The 14,658-nt window shown below is 39.1% G+C and overlaps 1 protein-coding gene across 1 annotated transcript in view; it reads right to left on the bottom strand.

The window, feature by feature from the left end:
• alg8 (ALG8 alpha-1,3-glucosyltransferase) overlaps window positions 1-14,644 on the bottom strand; it is a 25,168-nt gene extending 10,524 nt beyond the window's left edge. The window contains exons 1-10 of the mRNA XM_041800550.1: window positions 14,556-14,644; window positions 9,313-9,391; window positions 8,390-8,583; window positions 7,776-7,885; window positions 7,260-7,327; window positions 6,734-6,860; window positions 5,011-5,114; window positions 4,402-4,522; window positions 4,187-4,326; window positions 368-507 (exon numbers count right to left, since the gene is read on the bottom strand). Of these exons, the coding sequence (XP_041656484.1) occupies window positions 368-507; window positions 4,187-4,326; window positions 4,402-4,522; window positions 5,011-5,114; window positions 6,734-6,860; window positions 7,260-7,327; window positions 7,776-7,885; window positions 8,390-8,583; window positions 9,313-9,391; window positions 14,556-14,644 (1,172 nt within the window). The remainder of the gene's footprint in view (window positions 1-367; window positions 508-4,186; window positions 4,327-4,401; window positions 4,523-5,010; window positions 5,115-6,733; window positions 6,861-7,259; window positions 7,328-7,775; window positions 7,886-8,389; window positions 8,584-9,312; window positions 9,392-14,555) is intronic.
• Between the last annotated feature and the right edge of the window lie 14 nt (window positions 14,645-14,658).

Genomic DNA, 14,658 nt, shown 5'->3' with positions numbered 1-14,658 from the left:
AGACTGGAAAAATGTGACTGAGAGCTCAGTTTATGTTGACCTGGTATCAAAGAGGATGTGTTTAACGCATAAAATAAATGCTCTTTAAAATAGAAACAATAAAAGGATGATCTCCCATTCTGACTGATGATCCTGTCGTCAATGATCACAGTTCTACTGACTTTATTTTAACGTCTAACCCAACATCTCATTAAAATAAACATCTTAAAAACGAGACATAGAGTCCGTCTCTGGATTAAACCGAGCACAAGAGAAAATAACCAAAAATAAAAATAAACCCATAAAAAGAATAAAACAAAAACCCATCTAAACACACGATCTGTCTGATGATTTATCGCTGACGTCTTTAGACAGGAGTGATTCTGACCTGAGCGGCAGGATGGCGATGAGGATGGCCTTCTCATGGACGTGCCAGCCGAACATGAAGGAACCGAGGGCACAGAGCAGCAGGCAGCGCAGGAAACCCCGAGCACCACGAGGACGCTGCCAGATAGACGCCACAGTGGGCTGCAGAGAACAAGTCAGAGAGGACAGGAGCGAGAGAGGGACAGGGTCAGACAGTTAAAGTATGTGGTTAAGATGTTTAGATTTGTTGTTAAGGAGGTGGTGGGTCCTCTAAACCAGGGGTTCTCAACCTTTTCAGCCAGCGACCCCCAAAATAAAGGTGCCACTGACCGGGGACCCCCACTGTACCTGGAGGTGGCTGAACAGCCATGCATAATCAAGAATAGTCATGCGCAGACAAGACTGCCCATAGGGAGGGATAAAGAGAGAGCTTTTTGGCACCCAGGAAAACTGTAGGCCAATGGAGGTCAGCAAAACCATGGTCTGTTGTAAAAATAATCTGTGATATCCATATCTCAAATTTAACCTAAATGATAGCAGCTCTAATCATATCAACACATTTCTGTTTTTATTCATTTGTGCCATAGTGTATAAGCATCTTAAAAATATAAATACCTTATCTTAAAAACAGAATTTAAAAAGGTGGTGAAATGGAACTCTAGAAGTAGCAGAAAATGGTTAGAAATGGTAAGAATTACATAAAAGTGACAGAAATTAGCAAAAAAGTTGCCAAACAATGGGTTTAAGGTTGCCAACGTGTTGAAAGTGTCAATAAGGTAAAAAGACTTGGCAAAGGTAGTAAAAAAGGCTTAAAAGTGATGAAAAGATGTGGCAAAAAAGGGAAAAAATGTGGCCGAACAAAGGCGAAAACAGGCAACATTGGCACATGGGTTCAAAGTTGCAAAAAGGTGGATAAAAGGGATTAAAAGTGATGAAAAATTTCCAAAAAAAATGGCCCAACTATAGCAAAATTGACAAAAAAGTGGCCAGACAATGGTTTAAGAGTGGCAAAATTTAGTGAAAATGTCAAATAGGTGGCAATAATGGGTGACCAGTGCCAACAAAGTTAGTAAAAATGTTTTTTTTTTTTTTTTGTTTATTTGTTTATTCTTAGTTATTACTTTTATTCTGGAATTTTACATACCAAGGTATTATGATGTCTTTTTAACTAGACATGTTTTTGGGTTTGTAATGTGTCGACCAAGATGATTATGATGTTGTTATGTATTCATGGGTTCTTCTGTTGTTGGATTTTTATCCTTCCTGTTGTGGTCTTTCCTTGTGTTTTGATGCTTTGTCTTCATTGTAACTGTTTAATGTTAAAGAACTTTGTAAACCTCTGTTTTTAAAAGGTGCTATACAAATAAAGTTATTACTATTATTATTATTATTATTAAAAGTGATGAAAAATATTGCAAAATAGGGCCAAAAAGTGGCCAAACAAAGGGAAAAATGGGATAAATATAGCAAAAAAAAGGTTAAAAAATGATTAAAAGTTGCAACCAATTGGTAAAATTGGCTTAAAAGTGATGAAAAATTGGCAAAAATGCTGCTCATCTAACACACATGTACTGATATCAATAAATCACACCTGGGGAGGGCCCATTCTCAGGTTTTTTTTTTTTTTTTTTGTTCAGGAGCCAGATCGGGGTGACATTGGTTAAAAAATGTCAAGAATTAGATAAGAGAGAAAAAAAGTGCAAAAAACTGGCAAAAATGGATTAAAGTAGCAAAAACGGGCATATGATGTGGGAAAAACAGATTAGAAAGCGGCATAAATAGGTCCAAAGTGGCAAACATAGGTAGAAAATTTGGCAAAACAAGAAAAAATGGGCAAACTGAGGGGGGAAAAATTGGCAGAAATTTTCAGAAAGGGGTTAAGCTGGAAAAAATGGGAGTTAAAAGGGTTTAAAAAAGGGGTTAATATGGCAATAATGGTTCAACAGAAGCAACAACAGAAGGAGCAAAAACGGGCAGAAAAAAAGGTAGTGGAAAGGGTTTAAAGTGGAAAAAAATGGGTTTAGAGTGGCAAAAGTGTGTTTAAAATTGGCAATAACTGGTCGGACAAAGTGATGAAAATGGGTAAAAATGTGGCAAAACTGGTGTAAGGTGAAAAGTGGCGAAAATGGGCCCAAATTGTCAAGAAATGGAAACAAAGTTTCAAAATTAATAACAAAATCTGTTAGGAAAAAAATCTTTTGAAAAATATTCATCAATTTTTTAAGGCATCTTTTGACCCCAAAGGGGGTCACGACCCCAATGTTGAAAACCAAAGCTCTAAACATCCTCTACGTTCCTCTACTCCCAACACCTATGTGGTCGTCCCTCCTTACTCTGTTTTCCTTTAGTCCTTCCTCCTTACTCTGTTTCTGTTTTCCTTTAGCCCTTCCTCCTTACTCTGTTTCTGTTTTCCTTTAGTCCTTCCTCCTTACTCTGTTTTCCTTTAGTCCTTCCTCCTTAGTCTGTAACTGTTTTCCTTTAGTCCTTCCTCCTTCCTCTGTTTCTGTTTTCCTTTAGTCCTTCCTCCTTACTCTGTTTTCCTTTAGTCCTTCCTCCTTACTCTGTAACTGTTTTCCTTTAGTCCTTCCTCCTTACTCTGTTTCTGTTTTCCTTTAGTCCTTCCTCCTTACTCTGTTTCTGTTTTCCTGTAGTCCTTCCTCCTTACTCTGTTTCTGTTTTCCTTTAGTCCTTCCTCCTTACTCTGTTTCTGTTTTCCTTTAGTCCTTCCTCCTTACTCTGTTTCCCTTTAGTCCTTCCTCCTTACTCTGTTTCTGTTTTCCTTTAGTCCTTCCTCCTTACTCTGTTTCTGTTTTCCTGTAGTCCTTCCTCCTTACTCTGTAACTGTTTTCCTTTAGTCCTTCCTCCTTACTCTGTTTCTGTTTTCCTTTAGTCCTTCCTGCTTACTCTGTTTCTGTTTTCCTTTAGTCCTTCCTCCTTACTCTGTTTCTGTTTTCCTGTAGTCCTTCCTCCTTACTCTGTTTCTGTTTTCCTGTAGTCCTTCCTCCTTACTCTGTTGCTGTTTTCCTTTAGTCCTTCCTCCTTACTCTGTTTCTGTTTTCCTGTAGTCCTTCCTCCTTACTCTGTTTCTGTTTTCCTTTAGTCCTTCCTCCTTACTCTGTTTCTGTTTTCCTGTAGTCCTTCCTCCTTACTCTGTTTCTGTTTTCCTTTAGTCCTTCCTCCTTACTCTGTTTCTGTTTTCCTTTAGTCCTTCCTCCTTACTCTGTTTCTGTTTTCCTTTAGTCCTTCCTCCTTACTCTGTTTCTGTTTTCCTTTAGTCCTTCCTCCTTACTCTGTTTCCCTTTAGTCCTTCCTCCTTACTCTGTTTCTGTTTTCCTTTAGTACTTCCTCCTTACTCTGTTTCCCTTTAGTCCTTCCTCCTTACTCTGTTTCTGTTTTCCTTTAGTCCTTCCTCCTTACTCTGTTTCTGTTTTCCTGTAGTCCTTCCTCCTTACTCTGTTTCCCTTTAGTCCTTCCTCCTTACTCTGTTTCTGTTTTCCTTTAGTCCTTCCTCCTTACTCTGTTTCTGTTTTCCTTTAGTCCTTCCTGCTTACTCTGTTTCTGTTTTCCTTTAGTCCTTCCTCCTTCCTCTGTTTCTGTTTTCCTTTAGTACTTCCTCCTTACTCTGTTTCCCTTTAGTCCTTCCTCCTTACTCTGTTTCTGTTTTCCTTTAGTCCTTCCTCCTTACTCTGTTTCTGTTTTCCTTTAGTCCTTCCTCCTTACTCTGTTTCCCTTTAGTCCTTCCTCCTTACTCTGTTTCTGTTTTCCTTTAGTCCTTCCTCCTTACTCTGTTTTCCTTTATGTCTGTTTGTTAAATTATCCAAGTTGCGCTGCTGTGTCTCACCAGGATGGAGAGCAGGGTGCAGATGAATGTAATGGAGGGAGAGATGGAGGGGAGGACGGTGTGCTGAAACTCTTGAACCAACCCGCCCGTCATGGAGGCTCGAGGAAGCTCCGCCTCCTGCAGCAGCTTCAGACGAACACCTGGTTGTAGACAGAGACATGTCAGTAAAACATCCTTGGAGCTGATTGGACGGGACGATGGAAGCAAGGGCTCACCAAGCACTGCCAGGATCTTGTCCAGGATGTTGTAGAGGGCCCAGAAGTTGGGGGCCCAGTAGGCGTGACAGAGGCCCCTCTTAAAGGGGAAGAGACGGGACAGGACCTGAGGGAGCTGGCCCTGAAATCAACAGAAAACTTCCCTTAATCAGCTCTCAGTAACATCAATGATCTTCACACTGGCCTATACCCCTGTCCAAGCACGTCTGAGCCCCAGTGTCTAGTTTGTCAGTGTTGGAGCTCCATTCATGCTCAGCCATAGCACGCATCCTTGGCCTTGGTAAGGAAAGAAGACATGGGCTTATAAACAATATGGATGCCCACACACAAGCACAGATACACAGCATGGGTGTGAAATAAGAATAAATGTGAATCGTGTGCTGCCTTGCCTCATAGATAAAACCAGGAAACTCATTGAGCCAGTTAGGAACATCAACATCAGTATATTTGAAGGAAAATTCCTCTCCTTTTTAATGTTTCTTGTAAATTTGCCTTCCCACAGTCCTGTGTGATATTCCTGCACAACCCCAGCTGTGAGTATATTCTAATGTTTGTGATGTTCATCTGTCTGTGAGTGAATTTCTGCTGACGGAGGAAGACTCTGCTCACCATGGCGATGAAGGGGCCGAAGGACAGAGCGCAGACGGAGATCACGATGGCGCCCAGAGCCAGCAGACGCAGCAGACTGAGACTCCTCCATCTGACCGAGCCGTCTACAAAAGAACAGAGCCCAGTCTAATCCTTCATGCTGCTAAAATCCTGGAGCATGCTTCCTATGGTTGTACTCTGCTGCTGCTGAGGCTGCCAGAATCTTCTGTAGTTTGATAGTTTTTGATTCTAAGCATCAAATGAAGAAGACAGAGAAGATCTACATCCACACTACAAAAAAATCAAGAAAACTAACGCCTCTATCTCAACTACAAACATTATATTTTAGTGAGGGCTGTTAATATTAATCTTGAAACCTGAATGTGTTAAAAAATAATAACGCAATGTAATCATATGACTAAGGTTGACCACAGCTTGCTCCCGTAGTCCTCCAGTGCAGATGTTTATGTGCCTGGGGGTGAAGAGGTGAGAGGGTCAGACACAGCCAGCAGTGATGAGTGAGGAGACAGACCCAGGTCAGCTTAACGGCGATTTTCTTTTTTAAAAGCTGGAGAATGTTAGTGAAGATAAAATCAAAAGTGTGGGTACATGCTGCAGGGATGAATTGTCTTTACACCGAAGCACAACCAGTCTGAAGTTCCACCTTCAGGCAAAGCACATCTTTGCTAATGTAAGCAAAGATGCTAACAACACGGGATCAAGCCATGGTCATGCCACTCTCTTCAGCTTCAGGACAGTTTTCTTCTTCAGCTGCTCAGATAAATGCTGAAAAGTGCTCCAAAACTTTGAGACAGTCCTGTTTGTTAATAAAAGTGATCCAGTGTAGAAATCTGCGTGGAATTGGCAAAATTGAAGTTAATTAGCGAACTTTACAAGCTGAAGATGGAAAATACGATGTGTTCAGGTGGCCTCAGTAAATTAGATGACTATATTTGATATGTTATGATGTGTTCAGGTGGCCTCAGTAAATTAGATGACTATATTTGATATGTTATGATGTGTTCAGGTGGCCTCAGTAAATTAGATGACTATATTAGATATGTTATGATGTGTTCAGGTAACCTTTGTAAATTAGACGACTATATTAGATATGTTATGATGCTTTCAGGTAACCTTTGTAAATTAGACGACTATATTCTATACATTATGATGCGTTCAGGTAACCTTTGTAAATTAGACGAATATATTCTATATGTTATGATGCGTTCAGGAAACCTCGGTAAATTAGACAACTATATTCTATATGTTATGATGCGTTCAGGTAACTTCAGCAAATTAGATGACTGTATTCTTTATGTTATGATGCATTCATATGTCAAATAAAAATGAGACAATGTAGTTTATGATGAGAAACTTCAATAAATCCAGTGAGATATGTGTTTATATTTGAGGGATATAGAATAGATGTGACAGACTGAATCATAGCTTTTTAACTCAAGCTCTACTCAGCCTAGACACCTTGGAGATTAAATATTTGCCCTGATTTTGTCTTAGAAAGTATCAATAGTGTTATTGATAAGGACTCAGATCAGCACTTTAATGAGCTGTACATAGAATTAAAAGAATAAAAATACAACTCTTGACAAAGACAACCTTTAAAAATCTAAAAACATGAAAATAAACTTTAAAATATATCTGATGTGATTAATTTGATTAATTTTAAATTGAGTAACAGCAGTAGCTTCCTCTGTTTAACACTGAAACTTTATTCCGTGCGTCGTACCTCTGTTGTCCTGGGTGAAGCAGTAGCTCCTCAGCAGGTAGATGCCATACGCCGGAGCCACGTAAACGTAGATGTGCTTCAGGTTGAGCAGGATGGAGAACAGCAGCGCCCCCTGTAGGTGCTGAGACTGGAGACAGACAAGTTAAATGTGACAATATCTGAGAGGATAGTTGTAAAGATGAGGAACATTAAAACGTGTGATATGACAGAAAACTGTTAGACACTAAACGTTTGCTAAAATACTGAATGATTCAATGCTGGCATGGTGCAACCGTGATTTGATTTGATACAATGTTATGATGATTGTGACAGGATACAAGACAAGACAAGATGGTGCAATGAAACGTCAGTCCTAAAAACACACTTAGAAGTTTAACTCCACATCAGTGTATGTCAGTCTGTCCTTACACTCCACAGATTCACATTAAATACTGATTTAACCAGACAACACCATGGCTGTACAGCTACTCCTTATTCTGAGGGACTCTCTGAGCAGTGTGGAGGTGTTGTGAAGGTGTGTTCTTACCTGCAGATGTTTGGCCACTGACAGCAGCAGGAAACCAAACAGGAAGCCGTTATACTGGAAATGAATATCTGACACTGAGAGTAAAGGACGTTCATGGTGTTCATCAGGACCAGAGGGTTTATTAAATCACTGATATCAGAAACAAACAAAAACGTTATAAGACCAGAGTTAACCCTTTAAAGGCTGGGGCCTGAATGTAAACAGCTTAAAAAGACACGATGTGAGGACTACAGATGAGTTTACATGCCATTTAAAAATCTTATCTTCAGTATTTTTCACCAAACCCTCAGAGTTGATCCATCCATCCTGTACATGTTCATCCTCACACATCAGTAAGGACGATCCTGTATTATTATTAAGAAATCTGTCTTTTTACATCCATATTTCATCACTGTAACTTCTCCTCTAGTCCTTGTTCGAAATGTTCTAAAATAAAGATCACCAAATGTTACCCAGCAATATTACCAGTCCTTGTTTGGACCTGTTTTTGGTTTTACAGTCCCAGGTGAAGGATACGGTCGACGATGAGGAGGCCGAAGTTCCAGAGAAGAAGGACGGCAAGGACGAAGGACGGTCGGTTCAACAAATCCCGAGAGCCTTTCTGCTCCTGAACGCATCTGCAACACCTGAAGAAAAGAAGAGCCAATCAGGATCAAGCTGCAAGACACAAAAGCTGGGAACAATTCGAATATGATGAGGACATTTTTTTTTAATATTCCTTTAGAGACTTTCAGTAAATGTTGGGACGTTTCTACCTAGTGGTCTGCTTTGGTTCAGTAAATGTTGGGACGTTTCTACCTAGTGGTCTGCTTTGGGTCAGTAAATGTTGGGACGTTTCTACCTAGTGGTCTGGTTTGGATCAGTAAATGTTGGGACGTTTCTACCTAGTGGTCTGCTTTGGGTCAGTAAATGTTGGGACGTTTCTACCTAGTGGTCTGGTTTGGATCAGTAAATGTTGTTTTTGCTGCCACCTGGTGGTTCAGACGAGACGTTTAATTATCATTTACATGTACATAAATCATAAGCTATGTTTTTAGCCTCTAATAGTCTTTCATTGTAGTTCTAATAAAGCTTGAGGTTCAGATCAGAGATATCTGAACTTTAATGCTGTAATCAGAAGTTTTACTCACTCTCTGGTCCCGTAGATAAAAATCACATCAGTAAAAATAACCGACAGTCTCTGGAAGAGGACGGTGGCCGGGCTGGCGTAGTTGAGATTCTGCACCTGCAGCATGTTTTTGTCGAAGTGCTGAGCCAAATGGGACAGCCCGAACTCGAACCAGGCGAACAGCGGGGGGTAGTCCAGAGTCCACTCTGAGGTGTTCTGCAGGGATAAGAATATTCATCTGTTTATGTGATACACAGTCACGTGCCAAGGTCAAGCTCAACGGCATTTTATCTATTCGGGCCTTTTCACTCCTCTTGATAGGCCAAAGACCACCTGCAGTTTTTTGGCCTCTAGACATCGACAGCCTGACCAGGGGCTCGTGGCATCCCTACTAACCATGACAGTACTTTACACCGTGCTCACTCCCCACATCCTCCTCCTCATACGCCCTAAAGGTGTGGACTTTTTTGTTATTTTTTCAAAAGGCTATTTTCCGACGCCCCTGGTATTACACAGAGACATCCAGAGCCCAGCCTGGGTTGTGTCGATCCTTCTTCCTGCTCAATGGTGCCCTCAGGTGGGCTTAATTGGTGGTACACGCCGTACTTCAGCATCTGTTTTTGGCCCAAACATGCCTAAAAGTTGTGCACAGTACTGCATTTATTTAAACGGAATAAAATGAGGATGTTGTCCCACACAGCAGCTGGTGCAGGAGTAAACCCTAACAGAAAAACCAGGCCTAACTGTACTGTTGGATCCCCAGTAATAATAAACTGACACTAAAACACTAACACTGAATCCCATCAGAACTGTGGCCCTAAATAAACATGGCCATGTCATAAAGTGTTTCAGATATATTTACCACCACTGCCTTTCAACCACTAAAATCTTTATTTATTTATCTACAAAAGTGTTTTATTGGAGGTTTATGTGCATTGTACTGACCTCATGGTACCACCTGGACACCGGCAGACTGTGAGTGATGGCCAACCAGTTCCTGTGGACCTCGAAGTCTGTGGAATGACTGAGGGAGAGGAAGCCAGTTAAACCGAGTTTAACTGAGTTTAACAAAACCCATTTACATTTTTTTCTAGCAGAAAAACAACAATAACAAAGTTCTGAGCTAAATCCACATGAATCTAAACTCACACAGGCTCTTTTATGAACAGAACAATGACATTTACATCAAAATGTTTCTACCATGAACTGAATGTGGGGAAATGAACAAAAATGCTCCTTACATAAAAAAGAATAGTAATTCTTTATTCAGACGTAGTAGTCCTAACAGATTATCTGGAGGTCGGTAAACATGAGACGTTTCATGGTTCTAACTGTAATCAAGCTTTTAAATGACATGAGTGTTAGAGCTGACAGCTTCTCTAGAAACTAGAAAATAAATGTGAATGAAGGTAAAAGAGCTCATGGTAAGGAAAGTGTCTTTAATATTCCATGATATATTTTCACATCTTTTAAAATGCATTTAGTGAAATGTTGACAGTTTACCATGGACTTTCAGGGCTTCCGTATGATCACTATTCCTTCTATTTATTTTCATGCGGATTTTTTTTTATTATTATTTGGGACACGTTAAATCGATTTCTGAGAAACAGCCAGAATTATGGGAATAAACTAGGGCTGGGTAATCAATCGCAAATTAGATTAAACTGCAATATGGCCTGCTGCAATTTTCAAATTGCAGAGGGTGCAATATTTCTTTCACCTTAAATTTGGGTCAAAATACTAGTTTAGTACTTTTTGCAGCAGAGATATTATGCATAACATATCCTGCAATAATTCTACTGTAAAAAAAATCCTATTTTCTTAATTTCTGTATGTTTTGATTCATTAATATGAGAATTATATAAAAATGATCATTCCCTTGAGTACAACAGTTCATATCAAACTTTCAAAATGAGTAAAAATCATCACAATTAGATTTTTTTTAAATTGCTCTGCCTTAGTTTAATCTAATATTGTGTTGCTTCTAGTGTAAGACGAATTATTGCTATTTTTTAATCTTTATTTTAACCAGATGAAACCCACTGAGATCAAGATCTCTTTTACAAGGATGTCCTGGCCAAGAGGTTTTTTTCTTGTAAAATGCATGAGATGAGGGACTTAAGAAATAATCGTATATTAAATCCCAATATTGGGTCAAAAAATTTTGCAACTGGATTATTTCCCCAAATTGTTCAGCTCTAGAATAAAGACAGAACTTTGGGTTGGGGTGTCAGAGTTAAGAAAAAATGTTTGAGGAAAGTGTCTGAATTATGAGAACAAAAGTCTGAATTTGAGAAAAAAATGGGATACAGTTGAAACCAGATGTTTACATACACTATATAAAAAGGCACATCAACTTTTTTTTCTCACCCTCTAACATTAAATCAGATTAAACTTTTCCTGTTTTTGGTCAATTAGGATTACCAAAATTATTTGTATTTGCTAAATGCCAGAATAATGAGAGCGATAATTTTTTAGACAATTTTTTATTATATTCTTGAGAGTAAGAAGTTTCCATACATTTCATTAGTATTTGGTAGCATTGCCTTTAAACTGTATGACTTGGGTCAAACGTTTTGGATATGCTTCCACAAGCTTCTCACAATAGTTTGCAGGAATTTTGTCCCATTCCTCCTGGCAGAACTGGTGTAACTGAGCCAAGTTTGTAGGCCGCCTTGCTCACACATGCCTTTTCAGCTCTGCCCATAAATTTTCAATGGGATTGAGATCAGGGCTTTGTGATGGCCACTCCAAAACATTGACTTTGTTATCCTTAAGCCACTTTGTAACCAGTTTGGCAGTATGCTTAGGGTCATTGTCCATTTGGAAAACCCATTTGCGCCCAAGCTTTAACTTCCTGGCTGATGTCTTGAGATGTTGCTTCAGTATTTCCACATAATGTTCTTTCCTCATGATGCCATCTATTTTGTGAAGTGCACCAGTCCCTCCTGCAGCAAAACAACCCCACAACATGATGCTGCCACCCCCATGTTTCACAGTTGGGATGGTGTTCTCAGGCTTGCAAGCTTCCCCCTTTTTTCTCCAAATGTAACGATGGTCATTATGGCCAAAAAGTTCAATTTTAGTTTGGTCAGACCACAGAACATGTCTCCAAAAATGAAGGTCTTTGTCCCTGTGTGCATTTGCAAACTGTAATCTGGCTTTTTATGTTTCTTTTGGAGTAATGGCTTCTTCCTGGGAGAGTGGCCTTTCAGCCCATGTGGGTACAGGACTCGTTTGACTGTTGATAATGACACACTCTTACCAGCTTCAGCAGCATCTTCACAAGGTCTTTTGCTTTTGTTCTTGGGTTGAGATGCACTTTTCAGACCAAAGCACGTTCATCTCTGGGACACAGAACCCGTCTCCTTCCTGAGCGGTATGATGGCTGGACATTCCCATGGTGTTTATACTTGCGTATAATTGTTTGAACAGATGAACGTGGCACCTTCAGGCATCTGGAAATTGCACCCAAGGATGAACCAGACTTGTGCAAGTCCACAATTCTCTTCCTGATATCTTGGCTGATTTCTTTTGATTTTCCCATGATGTTACACAAAGAAGCAGTGTGTTTCAGGTGTGCCTTAAAATACATCCACAGGTGTGCCTCTAATTAACTCAAATGTTGTCAATAAACCTATCAGAGGCTTCCAAAGACATGACATCATCATCTGGGCTTTCCCAAATTGTTTAAAGGCATAGTAATCTTAGTGTATGTAAACTTCTGACTTTGAAGAAAATAATAAAAAAAATGTCTAAAAAATTATTGCTCTCATTATTCTGGCATTTAGCAAATACAAATAATTTTGGTAATCCTAATTGACCAAAAATAGGAAAAGTTTAATCTGATTTAATGTTAGACGGTGAGAAAAAAAAGTTTATGTGCCTTTTATATAGTGCATGTAAACTTCTGGTTTCAACTGTATGTAATTTTAAAGTCAGAAATTGAAGAGAAGGTCAGTTTTATGATTTAAAAAAAATTAGAATAAAAAAAAAAACATGTCAGAGAAACCAGACTAAAGTTGGAGTTTTGACAAAAGAAACTCAGGATTTTTTCAAAACAGTCAGTTTTGGAAAAAAAAAAATCAGCATTCTGACAGTAAAGTCAGATATCTGCAGGATAAAAAGTCGGTTATTGAATAAAAAAGACATACGGCACTGAATTCAATTTTTTGAGAACGAAATGTCTGAATGAATTGTGAGGAAAAAGTCAGAGTGAGAATTCAGAGAAATAAGTTCTGACAAAAAAAGTCAGAATTTTAGGGTGAAAAAGCAGGATTGTAAGATTAGGCGCAAAAAATTAAGAAACAGACGGAACTATGAGACAGAAATCAGAATAATAGAGAAAAGTCAGAATTACTAGAAATAAATTTTAATTATGAAAAAGTAATTATTCTCAGGTTAAAGTTAGAATTTAGAGGAAAAGTCAGAATTCTACGGAGCCCCTTAAGGGACATAGGAGAAAACTTTTTAAAGGAGAAACAATTTTTTTAAGGGACATGAAAAAAATTTTGATTTTGATTTTTTTTTAACAGTTTGCGAGAACTCGAAAAAGTAGATTGAAATCATACCATAATCTGCACGGTGACTGAGGATTTTTGTAAATGTGATGATCCTCTGCTGAGTTATTATGGTGGAAAGGTCGAATCTGTGAATATCTTTGTAACTTTACCGAAGTTGGAAATTTGCCTAAAATTTAAATAATTTCAATCCATGCTTAGTCTCGGGCGTGCTCTTCGTCTCAGAGAAAGGCATTTGAAGGCATTTTTGGTGAAAGGGGACTCTCGTCGTAACACTGGGATCTGGTGGACCTGGTCGAATTCATCAGCAACCAGGAGTAATCCTCCGGACAGCTGCAGGGGTACAGATGAGTGTGTGCCAGATGTTGTGTAGGCATTAACCGTTTGACCTTCCTTAAAAAGCCAACAATGCCCTCATTGATAAATATTCCATAAGCCTTCAGTTTATCGTATGAATCCAAGTCCAGATGAAGTGAGCTCCTGTTGCAAAGTAGTTCTGTCTACTTAAACGGCTCGCTCGTCTAACTGAATGCCGTCCTGGATCAATCTCTTTCAAACCCATTTGTACGTTTTCTCTACTTACACGTAATATTAGCTCTCTGCATTTAGCACACGCACATCTGTACCGTGCAGCTGTCCGGAGGATTGCTGGTTGCTGATGAATTCGACCAGGTACGCCAGATCCGAGTAAGTTTCACAACGGAAGAGTCCCCTTTCACCCAAAATGCCTTAAATGCCTTTCTCTGAGACAAAAATCACGCCTGCGCCTGAGCATGGATTGAATTTATTTACATTTGAGGCCAATTTCAAAGTAAAATTCAATGAATCTCCCCCACAGATGCTCGCCCTCCGTTGTTTTGGTTGGTTTGACCCAGAAGTAGTTACTGCTACGTCATTTCAATCTACTTTTGTGAGATCTCACAAGCTGTTTAAAATTCTCCTTTTTTTTAACGTCCCTTTAAAAAAAATTTTCTCCCTTACATTTTTTTTCTCCTATGTCCCTTAAGGGGCTCCGTAGAATTCTAAAGCAAAAAGAGACCAAAAAAAAGGATAAAATCTTTTAAGAAACTTTTAAGAAACAGTCAGAATTCTGAGATTAGAGTCAGAATGATGAGAAATAAATTATAACTATGAGGAAAAGGACATGATTATCAGATTAAAGTTGAACTTTAGAAACACATCAGAATCCAGAGGAAAAAGTTAGGACTCAGACTTTTTCCTCAGATTCGAAGAAAAAATTGATCTCTTTTTTTTCTTTCATGGCCCTTCTCTTCTTCCGTACTTTCCAGACCTGCTTCACTTCGAACATTTTAGGTGAAAACAGCGCCATCTCGCGGCCGTTTTGCTGCATAAGTCGGGATGTTAATAACACGTTAAGTTAATGAATGATAAAAACTGATTTAATTCCTCTTTTATACGATTAAATCACCTCAAACTAGACATTTGTAAATATTTCTAATAAGTTCCATTCAATGGACTCAGGAAGAACTTAATCTACCAAACTATTTAGAGAAAATAACATGCTATTACGGCCTGTGGCTAACGTTAGCCTCCAGTCTGTTAGCATACGTCATAAAAACTCCTAAATTTACAGGTTTTAAAATAAACAATCATCTTTAAACCCATCGGTTCATCACAACTGTTTAATATAAAAGTATTTCCACTCACTATGCGCTGATAAACAGACATTTCAGGAAAGAAACTCCCAGTGCTAACGCTGGAAACCAGCTCCAACTATCCGCTACGGGCGCCGCCATGATAGTGACGTAGA

Source organism: Cheilinus undulatus, linkage group 12 (assembly GCF_018320785.1).
Source record: "Cheilinus undulatus linkage group 12, ASM1832078v1, whole genome shotgun sequence".
In the NCBI taxonomy this organism is placed as follows: Eukaryota; Metazoa; Chordata; class Actinopteri; order Labriformes; family Labridae; genus Cheilinus; species Cheilinus undulatus.
The sequence above is the reverse complement of the archived record's forward strand: the minus strand, read 5'-3'. Positions and strand labels throughout refer to the sequence as shown.